The sequence below is a fragment of the Amblyomma mixtum genome, chromosome 4 (assembly GCF_055824585.1).
Source record: "Amblyomma mixtum isolate Tamu chromosome 4, ASM5582458v1, whole genome shotgun sequence".
NCBI classification, from domain to species: domain Eukaryota; kingdom Metazoa; phylum Arthropoda; class Arachnida; order Ixodida; family Ixodidae; genus Amblyomma; species Amblyomma mixtum.
This window is the reverse complement of record NC_143015.1, coordinates 137,403,977-137,422,967: the sequence shown is the minus strand read 5'-3', so window position 1 is coordinate 137,422,967 and position 18,991 is coordinate 137,403,977. Positions and strand designations below refer to the sequence as shown.

The 18,991-nt window shown below is 47.9% G+C and overlaps 1 protein-coding gene across 1 annotated transcript; it reads right to left on the bottom strand.

The window, feature by feature from the left end:
* Window positions 1–10,463: 10,463 nt before the first annotated feature.
* On the bottom strand, window positions 10,464–18,765 carry LOC149348391 (uncharacterized). The gene is made up of 5 exons (XM_089585811.1): window positions 18,442–18,765; window positions 17,730–17,949; window positions 16,397–16,701; window positions 10,972–11,349; window positions 10,464–10,592 (listed from the first exon to the last, which is right to left on the bottom strand). Exons 1-5 carry the CDS (start codon window positions 18,763–18,765, stop codon window positions 10,464–10,466), a joined length of 1,356 nt encoding a protein of 451 aa, XP_089441937.1.
* Between the last annotated feature and the right edge of the window lie 226 nt (window positions 18,766–18,991).

Genomic DNA, 18,991 nt, shown 5'->3' with positions numbered 1-18,991 from the left:
AGTTTGATAATGAAAAATGTAGACCCAAGCGAGGTTTCCCTCCAGAGCCCGTGACCTTCAGTTTTACATACCATACCACACCGTATACGATCCATGCCATACCATGCCATACCGTGCCATACCATACCATACCATACCATACCATACCACCATACCATACCATACCATACCATACCATACCATACCATACCATACCATACCATACCATACCATACCATACCATACCATACCATACCATACCACGAATGTCCTCCTTATCTGGATTGCATAGAGCGCATTCTGAAGAAAAAACTGCGAAAGTAGGAGATGCGAAGGCAGTGTTGAGCAGCGCTTTGAAAGCTTAAATAAGGCACAGCCAATCAAGGACGAGAGGTACCTCAGACTATCGGTCCTTCCTACATATAATTAGCTACAACGATAACTGTACTACCCATAAACTACGTACTTTTTGGTTTGGTTTTTATAATGTTCATTGTCTGAAAGTCACTCAGGCTATGTCGGACGCCATAGTGGAGGGCCCTAGATAATTTCGACCACCTGGGATTCTTTGACGTGCAATGGCATGGCACTGCACACAAGGTGTCTACTAGCAGGTTTGCCTCCATCGAAATTGGACCCCTGTGGCCGTGATCGAACCTGCGCCTTTCAGGTGAGGAGCAGAGCACCATGACAACTGAGCCACCGCGGTGGCCATACTGTATATTGTAACATGTGTTTCATATAACCAATGTCCGCATTGACTGCCCAAACCGGCACTCAAACAAGAAGGTTGGAGAGTAAACGCGGCCGGTACTTATCGCTTGATGAATACAGATTCACGTATCATTGTTACAACACGTATAGGCATTAAAACACGCTGTTGTTGTAAGCTTATCCACCACCCAGACAGAACCACCGGGACCTGGAATCGCACCCGATAACTCCTGAACTCCTGCTCAGTAGGAGAACTGTACAGACAGTGAGCTGCCGTGAAGAGCACCAAAATAAATTCACGGAGACTGCTGTGTTGTTGAGCCTTCAAACGCACCACTAAGAATGATCACAGTGTCCAGGACTCGAACGTAGGGCTGCGCAAAGATCATAAAATTTTGGATAGCGAATCTACCCAAGCTGCACATGTAATCGGCCCAGTATTGCAATTGAATGGTTTCACTCCGGTCTGTTGCAGGACGGGCCTTTGCCAATACGTTTCCAATATTGGGCCGATTATTTGTTCTGCTTGGGTAATACGCTCCTATTCGTATATTGAAGAAATCGTGTAGTGTATGGCAAGAATTATTCGAAACGAATCAAATATATTGTCACCTTTTCTAATACGTTTAGATTAAAAGACATGAGGTACGAGTAAGGCCCGCCGTATTTTTCTTCGACGACTTCCATACACAGGGCCCACACCGACATTGCATACCATCCGGCCACGATTAGTATGAGCGGAGTGAAAGGTTCAGCGCCTCAACACGGTCCATTCGTTAGGCGGTGTTCATAATGCACATACATGACCTCTAAGACTGGACGATGTGGCAAGGGCGTGCAAGTTCTGCAAACACTGGATTTATGCCCGAGCTCAGAGGCCATGACTCGTACATAGCTGTCACCAGTGTCATGGCCTTAGGCGTCGCTATAATTTATTCTCTTTAGTCATCAATAGCAGAAGGTAGTTTTCCAATATCTGTAACTAGGCGGTCATAGAGCGAATATACTGATTTCATTCGCGACCTTTAGCAGGTATCGGTGTTGCGTCTTTAAACAACTTTAGCTATAACTCCCTAAGTTGTAGCACCGTACCGCAGCTCAACCGGTTCGCCTGTGTGTTTTGCACTTTTCTTCATTTGCTAGAATATTCGCGCGAGTATAAATGTTATCACATATGTTCGATTCGTATTTGATTAGGTACTATCACTATTTGATTCGGCTTGACTAATGTACTATTAAGCGCACAACAACTACTATAGCGCCTAAAAAGATTGGCGGTAGAGGGATTGTGCGCCCCGCTGCGGTGGCTCAGTGGTTACGGCGCTCGGCTGCTGACCCGAAAGACGCGGGTTCGATCCCGGCCACGGCGGCTGAATTTCAATGGAGGCGAAATTCTAGAGGCCCGTGTACTGTGCCATATCAGTGCACGTTAAAGAACCCCAGGGGGCGGAAATTTCCGGAGCCCTCCACTACGGCGTCCTTCATAGCCTGAGTCGCTTCGGGACGTTAAACCCTAGTAAACCAAACCAAACCTGAACGTGCGTACCTGGTGGATGCTGGGTTTGCGGCGTTCGGGTTTCAAGGCGAACTGGGACACCCGCGACGCCCGGCGCATGGCTATGGCAGCTCGGAGCTCCTGCACTTCCGGGTCTTCCACACCAGAAGGAGAGACAAGCTGCGCATGCGTAGCTACCGCGCCGCTCTCTGGCTGAAGAGCTGTTGATGAGCCTGTTTTTGCCTGCGATTCCGGTGGCGGAGAAGACCCAGGCATTGACACACGTAGAGCGGTCGGTTTACTGTGCTTGCGCTTTGTCTTCCGCTTGGTGGGGCCTGCGGGTAAAAAGGGGTGCATGAAAGTGCTGCTCTATTTTGAAGTGCCTAATGATATCCGGTAAACCTCATTTGAAGTCGGGGGACATAATTATTCAAGATTCATATAACGCATTATCTACAGTGCCGTCCGACCATGCTTTTAAAGCGACAGCATTAAAGGTCCCGTTTAGAGGAGAAACCGCCTAATTAGTGTTGGTCGCGACGTCACAACCACAAGTCGTCGGGTTGGTGATTCGAGCGCCCCGCAACTACGATCACACAGTAGAACAGTGATGACGTCGCTGCACAATTCCTCATTGGGCTACATGGTCGTGACGTTATTCCGACTCTCATTACGTAGTGCCTCCGAAGAAATAAAACTAATTGCGCCGGAAAGAAAATCGGTCGAGCCGGGAATCGAGCCGCTGCCTCTTCTGTCATGAGCCGAGCACAGTACCCCTCGACCACTCAGGAACATTCGTTCGACTTAGTTAAAGAGAGGACTTGTGTGCCTTGTGGGAAATCAAAAATAAAACAGCAGTAAAAATAAAAATGATGCAGATAAAATAGCAAAAATAGGAAGTAACAGAAATTAAAGAGGACTCCAGGTCGCTGAAGGGACTCTCCGTTGAAGTGCCCCTCGAATTTTGGTTTCTCATCCCATGCTGTCATCAAGTGACTACTGAAGAGGCAAGATAACTGGCCTCATCAGTTATAAAAAGAATATGTAATCGGCAGTCGTTATTTGCGTTATGCAACAAATATGGTCATGTAATCCCAATCTACCATCTTTATGCTGGAAGTGCCGAACAACTGTCTCTATCTCTGCCCCTTTGCGAAACGTACGAAGTGTAAAAGACGTTTGCGGCGTTAGCTGTCCAGGAGCCTTCCTCGAGGCTGACAAGCCTCGTCTTTCTCATAGTACATTCCAATCGCAATTCTTTCAGCAGGCGGAGCGTGCTACGCTAGTGGGCCGGAGAAGCGGTACTGTCGGGATAATGTCCCCATGTGCCTGCATGACCTGTGAGGGCTTTAGACCAGGAGCTCCCATAGGACGATGGAAGTGGTGTGTTTCTTAGTCCCACAGGAAGAGGAACGTTCTAGCGTTCGTTCTTCACTCACTCGCTGCCGCGTCAGTGCCATGAGGATCTCCGTGGTCCGGCTTCTTGCTCTTGGGCTTGGGCTGATCGCGGCCGGCTTGTGCGTTGTCGGGCGACTCCTTGCGCTTCTTGCCACTGCCACCCGGCCGTTTTGGCTTCTCTTCTGCCTTGTTAGCCGGTACGCCTTCTTGGTGGGGCGGGGACTGATTGCTCAGGGGAACCTGGAGTGCGGTAACAGGAGAGACATTTTATCTGAGAGCAAGCGAACCAACAGTACAAAGGGTTAGGCGAATCGGTGATCGTCTGGCGTGAGGTTGCAGCTGAACAGCGTAGTGTCCTCCTTTGCTTACTGTCTTCCCTGCCTACTGTCATAGTGGAACATGACGCTGAAAACCAACCGATTAGCGCTACGAAGTGGCAGTCCGCAAGCTAACTAAAAAGACAGGCCATGGTCTCACTTTTGCCCCACCCGAAGCACAGTGGGCGGATCATGCGAATCTCCGCTCCTAATCGGGTGCCAGTAAACTGTCGGAGATTTTTTCCCTGCGCGTCAGTCTTTTGCACCCAGTCGCACCCAGAGTGCACCCAGAGCAACGAGACATGTTTCAGGCAACACGATTAACTTATTGTTGGTCATGCTGTTTTTGGAAGGACTGTGGTGGTATTAGCGACGCAAAGGAAGCCGTATTGGCGACAAGGACCGTTAGAGAGTTATTGCAGATGTCCTAAGTAATGCAGTAAAATGTTTAAGCAATTTTTGATGGTTGGTTGGTTGGTTTATGAGGTTTAGTAAGGAATTAATTTCTCTTAGCGCCTTTAGGTTGACTCCTTCACTGCATTTTAGCAGACACTTAGGACTTCTGTACGTGAACTGCAACACAAGAAAATAAACTGAAGTCAATCAATATTCAGTATCTAAAAGACCAAAGATCGGCTTTGAGAGCAAGTGTTTCTATTGGTAGATGGAAATTTGCTCACAGTATCTGTCACCCGAAAATAAGTGTAAAACGTCGTCCAGTCATTGTTTTGATAGCTTCGTGGCGTTCCTGTAGTGAATTTCTTTTGTGCTGAATGTTGAACCTATATGGTATTCAATATAATGGGTCTGCTTTTCAATGCTCACTGTGGCCGGCTATACACATATGAATGCTTTACTGGATGGTTTTGTTAACTTACGCATTTCTTCAAGAAATGGGTGCGCGTTTGGAAAGGAATAACACTGCAGCTATTAAGAGGCAAGGCCGATAATTAAAAGCAGAGATAAAGCAATCGTAAAATTTTAGTGCTCTGCTATACTGTCTTGGCCTTTGTTTCTTTTACGATGCAAGCAGTGTAACGTCCCAGGTATCACCTGGATCTGCTTTTTGACGCGAAAGTTGATTGGAACAAAAAAGAACTGAAGAAGCCATTTTGTTCAGCTGATTTATGTGACTGCCGTTTTCCTCAGGAAAATAAAAAGAAAATATTCGGGAAGGGCAACTGCCAGCGCGTGAAAGCATAATAAAATCTCAGCACACTCATTGCACCCGCCCCCAACCTCTTCAGTATTGAAATCACGAAATGACACAGCTGCTTCTGCTTTTTGCCACTTGAAAACACGTGACCCTACCTGTATAGCTCTTCTCGCACGACGGCCGACAGACTTTTCACATTGGATAGAGTTTATACAGTACAGATCAGCACTCTAGGCCACCAGTTTCTCACTGTGACGTCGTTAAGCTTTCGACTATGGAGTTGCACGTGAAAAACTGCCATGACAATTGACGTCTACGCCTTAAATTCTTCGAAAGCCTTCCTCAAGCAATGAGTAGGAAATGGAGTTGGAAAAGTGTTGTACTTGGCGAAAGAGCAGGTATTGTTTAGACCCCTCAATGTATGTGTAAACAGTGATCCTTTGGAGATAGTGGATTCTGTCAAAATACTTGGTGTCATGTTTTCAAAACACTTGACTTGGAATGATCATGTTGATTATATAAGATCCAAAATATCTTTAGCTGTCGGAGTTATGTCGCGCCTGCGCACCATTATTCCTGTCAAAATTAGGCTGTTGGTGTATAACTCTTTAGTTCTATCTCTCTTACAATACTGTATTATCGTTTGGGGTACCACTGGTATCACGAACATGACCAATTAAGTTGCATCTTCACCAAAAAAGAGCTATGAGATGCATTGCTGGTGTTCCTTATTGTTTCCCTACGAGTGACCTCTTTTTAAAATATGTAATCCTGCAGTCTTCGCTTTACACGAATACAGACTTTTAATGAGCTTCAAAAGTGCTTTGCAGAGCAATGAAAATTATGTTGGTAATTTGGCAGAACTTGCAAAAAACATCCATATTCCACAAACCAGAAATAAAGAAATGTGGCTAGTTCCTACACCTAGAGCATATTACTCAGAACAATCTATACGCTGCCAGTGCTATGAAATAAATTAAACAAAGAAATGTTTTACTCTTTCCAGCATTCAAATCTTGTTATTAAGAAATTTGTTCTGAACAAGTGTGTGTGATGACGCTGCATATATTTTTGTGTTGCTACTTTTTGCTTTTTTTCCAAGGTGTGTTATCTTCTTTTGTGCTATAATGTATAGCGCAGAATTTATTGCCGCTTGTCTGATGCAATGCCAACGTGAAAAAAAGGGCGCAGGACCTCTGTCAAGCTTCCGAGCTTTTATTCCTGTCTCCTCTTATATAGAGAAAATAAAAGGCTGATTGATTGATTGAAATACAGTTGCGGCTAGACACGAGCATGCGAGGTTGTTCGCAATTGCAAGCAGCTCCATTTCGTCAACTTGCCTGTCCAGCATCGCTGGGTGGCGTGGTGATCCAGGACGGTAGCCGCTGAAGAACATCGGACTCGCCACCAGGGGCCCCGGCGACGTCATAAGTATCAGCGAGAGGGCGCACTGGGGTCGCTTCGCCGGACGTGGGCAACGTGGGGACGCGCGACGCCGTGCCCTGCATGGCGTAAGCGCTGTGTTCTTGCTTGTATTTGCGCATCAGCAGCCAGATGAACACGAACATCAGCACCGCGCCGACGGCCACGATAACCATGGCCACCGTGTCGTCGAACAGGCCCGTCGTGGTCATGCTGATAGCGGCGACCAGTTGACGGCAGAGGACGGTGAAGGGCCACCATGGAGGGGTCGCCCTGCTCCACGCTTGCAGCGTCTGTGGAAAAAGCCCTTCCTTCGGTCCTCTGCTGCCTATTTTTTGAGCCTCCTTTTGTGCTGAATGCACTGCAGAAAGAAACAGAGGGAGACAGAAGAAATGGCAGGCAGGATGGTTAATCAGACAAGCCCTGGTTGCCAACCCCATGCACAGGAAAAGGGATGAATGAAAGGAAATTGAAAAGAGAAGGAAATTTGGGTTCAGTGGGTTGTGCGTCCTTATTGCCAGTCGCGGTCCACAAGAACAAAGGATGCTTGAACTGCGTCTGGCGCTCAAGCCTGTGGCTCGTATTCCAAGACCTGATATAGGTGGTTTAGAATCCCCTATGTAGTTACGGGACAAATCACAATGACCTCTATGAAGGACCGTTCTCTGAATCAAATCTGTCGCAGTTCGTCGTAGCAGTAGGTCTTTGAAGGAAAATTATGCGAACTGCCAAGAGCCTAATTGGCTCCTGTTCACTGTTCCCTGAAATGAGGTCTTACCGTGTTTGTGAGGCGCGGTGCGGAAGAGGTCAGACGGCGAGGAAGCCCCGTTGAAGGCGTCGTGTGGAGACAGGGCGTCCGTAGCTCGGGAGGCTCTTAATCTTCTTCTACTTCTTCCGTCTATCCACGCACGACGTGGTTATTAGCTTGTAAGCCCGAGGCGTGAAATCAATAAACTACGACAGGGAAATCGAATTCTGTCAGAAAGAGAACAGAACCGGAAAGAACGAAAAACTAGAGGGTGAAAAAAAAAAAAAAAACTGCTGGCTTGAAGACTTAAACTTTAATGGTTGATGAAGTATTGGATGAATATTGAAATGAACGATGCGTCATGCACAACGGCGTGCACTCACACGCGGGAGGTAGCTCTATGCACTACGATGTAGCGCCATCTAGGAAGAGCCTTGTCAAGTAGGTGATTAAACTCTTTAAACGACTAATTTCTCTCTAAGGCATCTCATAATGCAACCTAAAATGTAAGGCAGGTCTTTAGGGGAGCGGTAACTGATTTGCATGCTGGCAGTTACTGGATACGGGTGGGAAAAAATAAGGAGAGTGAAAAAAAAATGATTCTTAGGCAATGGTTTAAACAATGATTTGGCTCGAAAGCATCTCAGAATACATCCTAAAAGTGAACGCACCTCCAGTGGTAAATAAACTTGCGTGTTGTTGTTGCTTCGTTGAAAGAATAGAGACAAAAGCGCATTACTAAAAACCGGAAACGAGCCTCTAAAAGGATTTGGACCGCTGTCTCAACGCGTTTGCAAACTAACTGCTAGTGCAATTCTTCACACCAGCCGCTGAAACAGCGAATTTTGGTTTTGCTCCTACCCTTTCTAACAAATATTCTTGTGTTTTCACGCATGCGCAGAACCGAAGATAGTGCGCCGTCGAATGGCGACAAGTTGTGTCGTGCACATAGCAAAAAGCGTTGTTGGCGCTCGTCGTACTGTACAGAGAATTACTCATTTACATATTATCAGCCATACTTTTGGGCCTATTTAGTGTTGAATAATAACTACGCTGGATGAGTTGCTTAGTTCGAAAACTGGCGCGAAGCTTCTACGCCCTTGTTGGCAGCGCCCTCAGCAGTTTGCTTTTCACGGACTGGCCACTTTCCTGAAAAAGGCTAGAACTTTTTCATCATTGGAATAAAGAAGGATGACTGCAAGAGAGAGAGAGAGAGGGAGAGAGAGATGAAAGTTTTAATTATCATGGATTAATTCGCAGAAGCTGGGTGGCCGCGGCCCCTAGTCCAGGGCTCCGCTGTGGCAGCTGATTTGCGGACTAGCTGGATGATCTGGGCTTGCTGGTCCAGGTTGTCGCTGATCAGTGCCTACTCCCACTGCTCGTGTTTCGGGCGTGGCACTGTTCACAACCTAGTGCTGTAAATTTTTTTTCACTGCTCAGATATTTTGCTAACGGATACCATGGCTTTTTTTGTTGCAGAAGCTGCTTCGGATGGTAAAGAAAATCACTATTCGCGCTTAAAGCGTTTTTTTTTTTAAAGAAAGGAGCTGAAATTCCATCAGCGTGGAAGTGTGCGTCGTTTGTGAATTTTTAATTAGTTGAGCCGTTCATGTTTTTTTTTCATACAATGGATTGAAAATGTACAGATTTTTAAGTATTTCCGAAAAGTAGCACGACGAGTAATGCGTGCATTCCAAAAAAAAAAATTAGAGGCGTGACTCCTTTTGCTGTCTGTCGTGATCGTTCCACGGCACCAACTCCAAAGTAAGCATCACTAACCCTGATGTCGCTTGAGAACATTTTTTTTTGGTCATTGTGAACAAAGTAATGATTTCGAGAGAGGCATAGAGGGAAAGAGCTAAAAGAGAAAATTTATGAAGATGAACTTTTTGTTCAAAAACTTAGCCAAGGCACAGTAAATGCTCCCACACGGCTCTTGTGGGGTGGTGGATGGGGGTATTCGATATCCTCAGAACATGATTTAAAAAGGAGCGGATGACTTCACTAACCTTCTAGTTATAATTTAGGAAGCTTCTGTTCGCACTTACTAATTTACCCTCATATAACCTGCGATGTGTCAGATTCCTGTTTAGAGAAGAACTTGCACTGGGGCCAATAATAACTTCAATGGTACGAGCAGAAACAAATAATTTATTTGTAATTTCTTTCCATTAATTCAGTTTCATAAAAGAAATGGTGTTATTGGAAGCATTTAAATTCATCCGTTTATAAATGCGGATAAAATAGGGCGTTAGAGAAGAGCAATTGGTTATCACGAAAACATGGCCGAGCTGCAAACTTGCAAACACACAGCTTATTCAGACTTCACACAGAGCTCCTCAAATGTGCGGAAAGTGTTCATCACATGTACACTGATGGCACTCCTGGCATAAGTGAAGCGAAATAAAAAAGAACCTATCTACATTCTACACTTAACAACAAGCGCCTGTGTTGTCTGCCTAGTCGTTCGTCGTGAGCGCGCTTAACTTTTTCGTGATCTACATTCCTCTTTGCGAGTCTACTGGAAGGCAGCATAACAACGGTCGCACGAGTTTCGCTCCTCACTCGAGCTCACAGAACAAAGGGAGCTAAGACCAGAGTGGGGAATAGTTCTGCGCAGGCTTATGGTTGTCAGAATAAAGACTGCCACTGAATAGCATGTCTCCTCTGCGTAGACAATCGTGAAGTCTCCACGTACGCTAATATTATATCAGCAGTTGGAATGGAGTGTCGGATATGAGAAAAACACGAGTGGAGGCAGCTCGTCTCTGATAGACATCAAGGAGGGAACCACGACTTCGAGCTCTCAAAACCCTGTAACTAACTGGTGCCAGAAGAGACGCTGGCAACACCAGGCACTGTGGGTGCGCTGTAACCTTGTCGTACATCCATCTCAAAGAAATGTCAACGGCTATCAAAAATACCGTTGAGCAGAAAACGAGAAACTATCAGGGCCCCATCGATCACTGACATTTGACAGGGAAGATGGCAGCAGAAAACACGAGAAACTATCAGCGGCTCATCGATCGCTTGACAGGGAAGATGGAGTGCCTAGAGGAAACTGATGGGCCATGCTTTGCTGCGATTATTTTAGACGCAGTTTGTGGAAGATTTCGCGTGCGCATGAGAAATTTTTAAGTTGTCCCGTGTTGATTATAGTTTTGGGCAAAAGTTTCACAACACGGGAGCCGGGGTGGCCTGAAAAGGCGATGTCGAATGGCGTCGCCAGGCAGGTCACTCCGGCGACGGCTGCTCAGAGAAGATCTTGACCTTTGGCTCGGCCTTCTTTCCACGCAGCGGCGGTTCCTCCTCAGCGCTTTCCGACACATGCTCCTCCGAGAAGATGTCAAGACTAGTCGGCGGCTGTGGGCAAGAAAAAAAAAAGGTTGGATTTTAACGTAGTTGAACCGAGAAGACGTGCGAAAGCATATGTTGAGCCTGGTTTGTTCATGGTTTTGCTATGTTGGGTGTCGGCACGACTGGCGACGATATTAGACTCAGGTTAAGCTTTGATCGAGGTTAAGCAGTTCTGATCATCTGATTTGATGGTCGTTAAAGACGACAGTACCGACACACCGGGAAACGACTGCTTGAGCTATAGGGTCACAGGACAATTCCCTGAAAGGGTGCTGGCGACGTAGGACCGCTTCAGATATCGAGCTGCCAAGGCCAGGTCGTGCCAGCAACGTGTGGAAAAGGATAAAAAGATGAGATCGGAAGGGAAGACCGTAACCAGGCATACCTTGGGGGCGTGCCGTCCAGACTTGGTGGAGTGCACAGACATGCACGACGCTCGGCGCTTGATGACTATCTCTCGGAGCTCTTTGAGGGTCGGCTCGTCCACGTCGTGGGTCGCCGAGGAAGGGCCCGCGTCATCTGCTGCTCCCTGCGCGGAGGTAGGCGAACGGGCGGCTTCCGGGGAGCCTACAGCAGTTGTGGAGTCCGAGCTCCCCCCAGCTCCGGGAGAGCCCGCCGCCGTCATGTGAGGCGACTCCGCCACCACCACGCTCTTTGCTGTCTTGTGCTTGCGTTTGGCGGGTGGCTTGTCTGGCAGACTCATGGCGTCCGCGATGCTTGCCTCCGAATGTTCCTCCGAGAAGATGTCCAGCTCGACAGGCACCTGAAGTCATAGGAGGAGCGGTACAGCCAAAATGAACAATGAGGGAAACTTTATTCCATTTGGCTTCTCAATAAATATCGACTCTGTGGCTCTAGCTGGCTATGTTGACGTTTATCGGTCAGGAAAAAGCGCTTTTATTGCGTAGAGTATTGAATTAAAATTTTCGGTCCTCTGCATTCAGACTTGTAGCGTCAAGAAAAAAAAGTGAGCTTGATCGCAGGTAGGCAGTGAATGCAATGTTGCCTATCCTCAACACCAGCTTTTATCAAGCACTAATCATCATCATCATCATCATCAGCCTGACTACACCCACTGGAGGGCAAAGGCCTCTCCCATGTCTCTCCAATTAACCCTGTCCTAGAGGAAAGGAATCCTCAGCCCTGTGACAAAGGGGTTGATGGCAGTTGCCTTCGTTTGGGACACTGTCTTCATTACTACCAGTGACGGTCAGACTTCGCGGAAGGCGGCGGACCAGGTTCGAAACCATGAATAAGAGGATGACAAGGGGGGGGGGAGCGTTCTTGCTCGTTCAAGTTCGTGCTTCGAAGCAGCCATATGGCTACAAAGGAAAGCTATACAGCTTCCAAGGAAATTTCGTTGTGAAAGAAAAATTCTTCCTGGTCTCGGGTTTGAAGCCAGGACCAGCGGTTCTCCGGAGCAGTCACTCGACCAACTAAGCTAATCGGAACGGCTAGCAAGTGGTAGTGCGAGAGCGAGTTGATCAATAGCTTGCATTCCTAAGGTGGAGTAAATTTTTAACAAGGGAGTAATTACTAATAATTACTAATTAGTATTAAATAATTACTATTTAATAAACCAGTTGAAACCCCGGACCAGGATCAATCTTTACAACGAAGTTTGTCAGGAAGCTGAATAGCATTCATTTGTAGCCGTACGGCTGTGCTGGGTGGATGCCAATGAGTAATTACGCCCTTATTAAAAATTTACTGAACCTTCCGAGGATTACCCTAAATAGTTTACTAACACCGTTCGCACTTCGAGTTATTGATGAATTCGCTCTCGCCGTACCCTAAGCTTGCCGCCCCGGTCAGCTAAGTTGGTAGGTGAAGCAGGGGTCCCGGGTTCGAACTCCGGACCAGGGGCGCTATGCCGGAAGGCCCAAGTTTGGCGCTCGCCCGAGTTTCATCCGAGTTTGCGATGACGGCAGTCAGTGAACGAAGATAGCGCGGAACGTGCGGAGGCAGCGGGCAATAAAATGTAGAGATAAAGCCACGTAAAGGCGATACAAGCGCACCCTGCGCGCCTGTTTCACACTTCAAACAATACACTTCGCAATACCAGGCCGCAGCGCTACCTGAAGTTATAGGCGCCATATCAGCAATCGCGAAATCGTGACTTCTCTTCTATCTATCTGCACACTCGCCGCTAGCTGTTTGACACGCCTTTTCGGGCGCGTCAAAGGCGTGTCTTCTCTTTCAGGTCTATCTGTCTCTCCGAAGACGAACAGTGCGCACTAGGTGCACTCTTTTATCAACCCTTTCTCTTCTCTCGAATACGTTAAAAGGCAACAGATAGTATTATGAACATTTTGTTCATTTCCAAATGTATTTTAAAATCTGAATCCAATGAAGCGTTGTTGAAAAGCATAGCTTTAGGAAATTAACAAAGATTTGACACTTTCTGCCGCTAGAGGCGATAGTGAGGCAATTGCTTGCAGCGTGGCTTGCATACGAACTAGAGCGGCAGCCCACCATGTCGAAAACGAGAGAGCTCCTGCGCTGACACGCCGCCGGTAGCGCTGCCTTCGACTGGAAAGACTGGGCAACTACTACACGCTTAATCTGTCTTATTTTTCGGCCATTGCGATAATATATTTTATTGTGTCGTTTATCAAAATATAACAGTCATGCATCTTCTGGCGTGCACAATAAACAAAAGCAAAGAACTGAACTTCACTGCACCCCCGCGTCACTGCTGCTCTCTGCAGTGACCTCAGGTGGAGCTCTCCGCTGCTACGGCCGCTGCTGCACCCCGCTATGGCCAACCATTGCTTTTAGTACGCTCTTGGCGAATCTCAGCGGTAGAAATTGGCCGTGCGAGCGGCTGTGATGCGGTGTGAGAAAAAAAAATTGCTGTTTGCCTGTATTCAATGATTCATTACGTATGCCTGTTGTGTGTGGCGCCTCTTTAGTGCACTGCGGATGCGAAAAGCGTGCTACCCAGCGACACAACTCATCCTATGTCATCAGACGCTGACTAAAAGCTGTGAAGGGGGTGGCGCGCGTATCTGCGTAGTATTTGTTAACGTCGCGCACTTCAAGGTTTTGCGGACTGGTTTGGTCACTAACGTCGATCGCCTTTGCACACCGCAGGGACATCGCATTAATATCATTCGGGCAGGTGAGGGATCCTGTTTGTAATAATGGAATCGGACTTTAACAGAGAAAGGTGTTACGGTTGTGAAGTACGCAGTGCTTGCGTGCTAGAAATTACAAACACTTTATTGCACTGGGTCTGGAACAGCGATCGTTTGTCGATCCCAGATGTGTTTGACACATTGATGCTGAGCTTTATCACCGATGAAAGGACGGCCAAGCCAAACACCTGTGATGCGATGTTGTTGGAGTAGGACGTACTCTAAGCACCGGTTCGTCGTCGTGCTCCGTGTTTGACGCCTTGCAAGCAGGTGTGACGCGCCTTCAGCGTTGTGCTGTGTCTTACGTGGTTGCAACAGGCTATAGTGTTGTGCAGTCTTGGTATGCGAGCGGAGAAATCGGCGGCTTTCGCCACGTTGCGTGTCCTTCGCAGAGGTGCTTAGATTTATCAGCGATGACGTCCGTTTTGCCTGTTATATTTCGATGGTCAACATCGTCGATGTCTGTCAGCAATCACCACAGCCGCGCAGCACACCTGTAGCCGGCAGGGATGTTGGGAGTGGCCCACCCATACCGCGTACGCCTATAATTTATGTACGGCACGCCGGGGGCGTGACCAATGGTTTTGATTGACAGGTGAACTCGGAGCTAAACTCGTGAACGGTGAAGTGCCCCGAATTCATCTCGGGACTGTCATGGCGGCAGCAGCAGCAGCCTGGGTAATCGCTTCCTCTGACGGCAAATGTCAGTACGGCCGGCTGGACCCGTTTACTGCCTTGGCCGAAGACGAATTCTAGCGACATTTTCGCCTCTCCAAAAAATCGGTACGATGATTGTGTAAATAGTTAGGCGACGACCCACGGCTGTGGAGAGTGCGTACCGGGCTTCATTCGCTTTTGGTCGAAGAGCAAGCCCTCTGCGCCCTCCGGTTCTTCGCGACCGGGAGCTTCCAGGGGAGCGTCGGCGCAGACCGCTTTATTGGACGCCAATAAAGCACTGTGAGCAGCTGTGTGAGGAACATCTCCGACGCGCTTATCGACGCGGCTTTGCAGAAGCGGTGGCTCGCATTGCCCACGACTGCGGCCGAGCGTGCGTATGTTGAGGAGCGTTTCCTTCTGCGCTACGGCATCACAGACGTCGTGGGATGCGTCCACGGGACCTACAGTGGCGTAAAGGCCCCTTCGAAGTCCAGCCCTGACATGGTGAAGTCCAACTATTTCACGAGGAAGGCACATTATGCATTGAACATTGCAATCAGTAAAAAAAATGATTGTTCTCGCCAAGTCCTTTGGGCTACTCTACAGCACAGTGCCAAAGTCGGTCCCAGACTTTTGGCGAAGACTGGATCAGCCGCTAACCGGTTCCACAGAACAATTCATAACATGCCAGGTACCTTAAGAGAGGCCCGCAAAAAAATAAGTGGGCTCCTCGGCAACGGCTAAATCGAAAGTTGCAGATGGCCAGTTGTTAATCGGTCCACTGCAGAGCACTCACCACTGTGCTAATTAATTAAATTCGACGAATGAATGTCATCTTTCGCACACACCTCTCACTTGCATCTAAAAAGTATAGTCACAATGCTGCAGAATCGGGAAGATAACCGTCACTACTGACCAAAAGCCGGTGCGAGCTCATTGACAAGGAATTTCGGACAGCTCACATTAACGCGGTATGCATGAAATGAACAGATGCATGCAGTTCATTTCAGAACACGGCATAATATTCAAGCGATTCTGAACAAACCGAGTTTTCTCATTCAAGTCACGAGAAATTCAACTTGCGATGAAAAAAAAATGCGTGATAAAAAAGTTTCACCATGGGGGATTTGAACCCACGCGCTCCCATTGCCTGTCGACTCTCCGGAGCGACGCGTTAGACCACACGGCCACAGAACAGCGCGGAGTGATACACCTGTATTTTTTTTTGCGGACTACTTCCGTAGCGTTGTACATGTACCTCGTCGCCATTGGCGGTAAGCTGATGACGGGCGTTGGTAGCGTTCCCTCGCGGTACAAAGCAAAATTTAATAATGCATAAATCACTCCAAAGCGCTTTAAATCCAAATCTTGCACACTATAAAATGATTATAAAGGTGTATTAAGTGTATTATGAAATTCAACAAACCTCGTTTGTCAATTGCACACGCAGTGCACTTGGTGGAGCGACACACAAATGAAAAGTGCACCGGCGGTTGGCTCACGTGACCCGTTCTTTGTAGACCGCCCAAGAAGCCGATGAGGTGGCGCCGATGTGATGATAAAGCACGGAATATATCCAGATAACCCAATGAAGTTGGAGGCGTGACGAGGGTGGAATTTTGTCTTGCTACCATTAGTTCACTCATCTGAGGGCGCCGCCAGAGCTCGGGAAGATTCCGAGTTTCAGCAAACTCAGGCCTTCCAGTATAGCGCCCCAAAAAGAATTTTTCTTCACCTGTGTAGTGTCTGTGGAAGCTGTACAACTTTCCTTTGTAGTCGTATGGCTGCGCTTCGATGCATGCGAATGAGTAATTACTCCTTTATTACAAATTTGCTCCACATTCCTGACCAAAGAAGCGCAGGTAATCCACTCAATACTGGAAACTTACTGGCAAAGGCCGGTTCTAAAAAGGGCCAAATTGAAACCGTCTATTTGCATTATTGGGCCGATAATCTGCGTTGTTTGGTAATTATCAGACTAATAACTTTCCCAAAAAAGAGGCCAAGACGCACCTTGGGCGCAGTTGGAATGTGGCGTTGCGAGTGCATAGATACGTGCGATGCGCGTCGCTTGATGACTATATCTCGGAGTTCCTTCACGAGGTCCGGGTCCACCGATTCGTGAGTCTCCGCGGCCGCCGCCGCCGTCTCGGTGTCGGTTGGAGGCGACGTAGGCTGCTCCGGCAGCGAACGCTCTTGCGATGGGGCCGTGCGGGCTGGTGTGACAGCCTTTGAGGTGGTGTCCGTGGGACCATCTCGAGCAGCTTCCGAGTCGTGGCGCTTGGAATGCTTGCTCTTGGACTTGCGCTTTGATAGGCCTACATCAGAGCGATATATACCTATGACGTCACTACATTTACGACCAATCCACGTTTGCCCCACGCCGCCGGGTTCACAGCTGAACAGGAGGTTCGACACTGTCGCGTTAATGCTTTCTTTTTTTCCGTTTTCTATCAGGCCTCTCAGAAGAAGATGAAAAAAATATAAATGAAAGAAAGAGGGTTCCCAGACCAGCGGAGATGCACCGTGCTTAAATAAAATGTAAGGTAAACGAAAAAATGCGTCTTTTAACGCTGTCAGTGAAATTGGTTACGAACACGTTATGAGTATGAGTGAATAAACTCACTGGGCTCGTTATTTCAGCGAGAAGCAATCTGCGAGTCTGCCAGTCAGCTACGTTTCAATACAAATGTAGTTACCCGCAGATCGAAATAATATCTCTAAAGTCCGTTTCCGCATGTAATCGAGATTTGCGTTGAGTCGCTGTCTTCGTAAAGCCTCTTCAACATTGATATGTATTGATAAGATAAAGTGGAATACGTGGCTGGGAAAGTCGGTAACTATTGTGACTGCAAAAGCACGAACTCAGACAAAGGAAAGGGGGAGGGGGGGCTTTCGGTGGCATTATAGTCCTTAGTAGCGTTGAGTGGGTCTGATCGCAGTATCAGTGCCAGCCCCACAAGAGCCCTTTCACAATAAACGTTAAAAGAGAAAGTGAAGTGTTTTGCGCAAGACAGCGATAAATGTGTATACGGCAAAAGTTGAATTACCGCTCGCTCGTGTACTTCCTGGTCTTTTTGAATTATTCCGCCTTGTATCATTCATATTATTTCTTCATTATTGAACTGGATCTTTCTCTTCGGATTACCATCCCTGCGAACTAGCGCCCCAGCGCTTCAGGGGCTATGCTCTTCTACTTTAGAATATAAGGTGCACGTTCAGTGCAGTTAATTCGTAATCTTCATCTTTGCAGCGCTTTGTAGCCTGCAGTGTACCTTTGAGACGTTATTAAGGAATTAAACATTGGACACGTAAAAGAAAAAAGCGCCGACAAACACTAGCGCACCAGAGTCGATGACTGAAGGTGACATCGGGTCGGCCTTCTTGGTCTTGCGTCTCCGGTGCTCGCTCTTGGACTGCTCCTTCGTATGCTCCGCCGAGAAGCCGCCGCTGGGGGAGCTTTTCTTGGGCTTCCCGCCTTTGCTGCGGTGCTTGGATTCGTCTGCTTGCTTTGGCGGCGAGAGCGGCTTCTCCGTAGGCGCTGTCGCCTTATCTGCCTTGGCATCCTACGAATGAAATGCCCAGGGTGAGCCGCTGGCGCTGACACGGCAGATTTGGCACGGCTTGTATGAAGCATCACTGCAGAGTTTCGGCATAAAGTCACCGTATAGAACTAAATGCTCAAAAGAATGCTTTTCAACATCTTGGTACCCACAGCATGTTAGAGCCTCTGACGTTGTCTCTCTCTATATATATATACATAAAGGTTGCGAGATCATGATATAGGTTGCGAGAGCATGAAGTACTTGACTGCTTACAGAAGTATATAGCGAAGTATACGCTTCGTTAAAGGAAACATATTTATTAGACTCGACGTTTCAATCGGAAGACCGATCTATATATGGACACCATTTGTGAGACAAGAAAGGACTGTTTAGTGATTTGGATTGTTATGCGGCTAGTGTTTGATTGGCTAAGGATCTGTCCTCTCAGACGAACGCCACTCATGAGCGAAGAAAAGGCTTTCGCCTTGATACCTCTCAGGCTTAGCTACTCACGGTGGCCTGGGCGACAGGAGGAGGTTCACTCGCTGGCTTTGTTGGCGCGGCTGGAACACTTGGCAGTGTAGGTTCATCGGCTGGCGGCACGACGACAGGAGCGGTTGTGGCATGATGCGAGTCACCCTTTCGAAATGGCCCCATTATGGGAGCCGTAGAATCGGGACTCAGGGTTGGTGGCGTGGCGGCGCGAGGGGTGGCACCCTCCCTGCGATGGTCTCGGTTGTACTTGCGCATCAGTAGCCAGATGAGCACGCCGGTCAGGATACCGCCGACGAAGACGAGGACCATGGCCAGAGTGTCGCCGAACGCGGCGCTTGACATCTCTGCGCAGGTATCGGCAGTGGCGACGTAGACGACAAAGACAAAGCGACGACTCGAGATAGTCGAGGACAAACACCATGGGAGGAAGGTGGTTCAGGCTCACGCTTCCTGCCCTCCTCTTCGATCGCTGGCACTCGCCCGCTGGAGTCTGCATCATGGGTAGACGTTTAGAGAAGCGAAAAAGGGTTTCCCGCCGAGGTATCTGAACAGTGGCCTTGCATGCTGC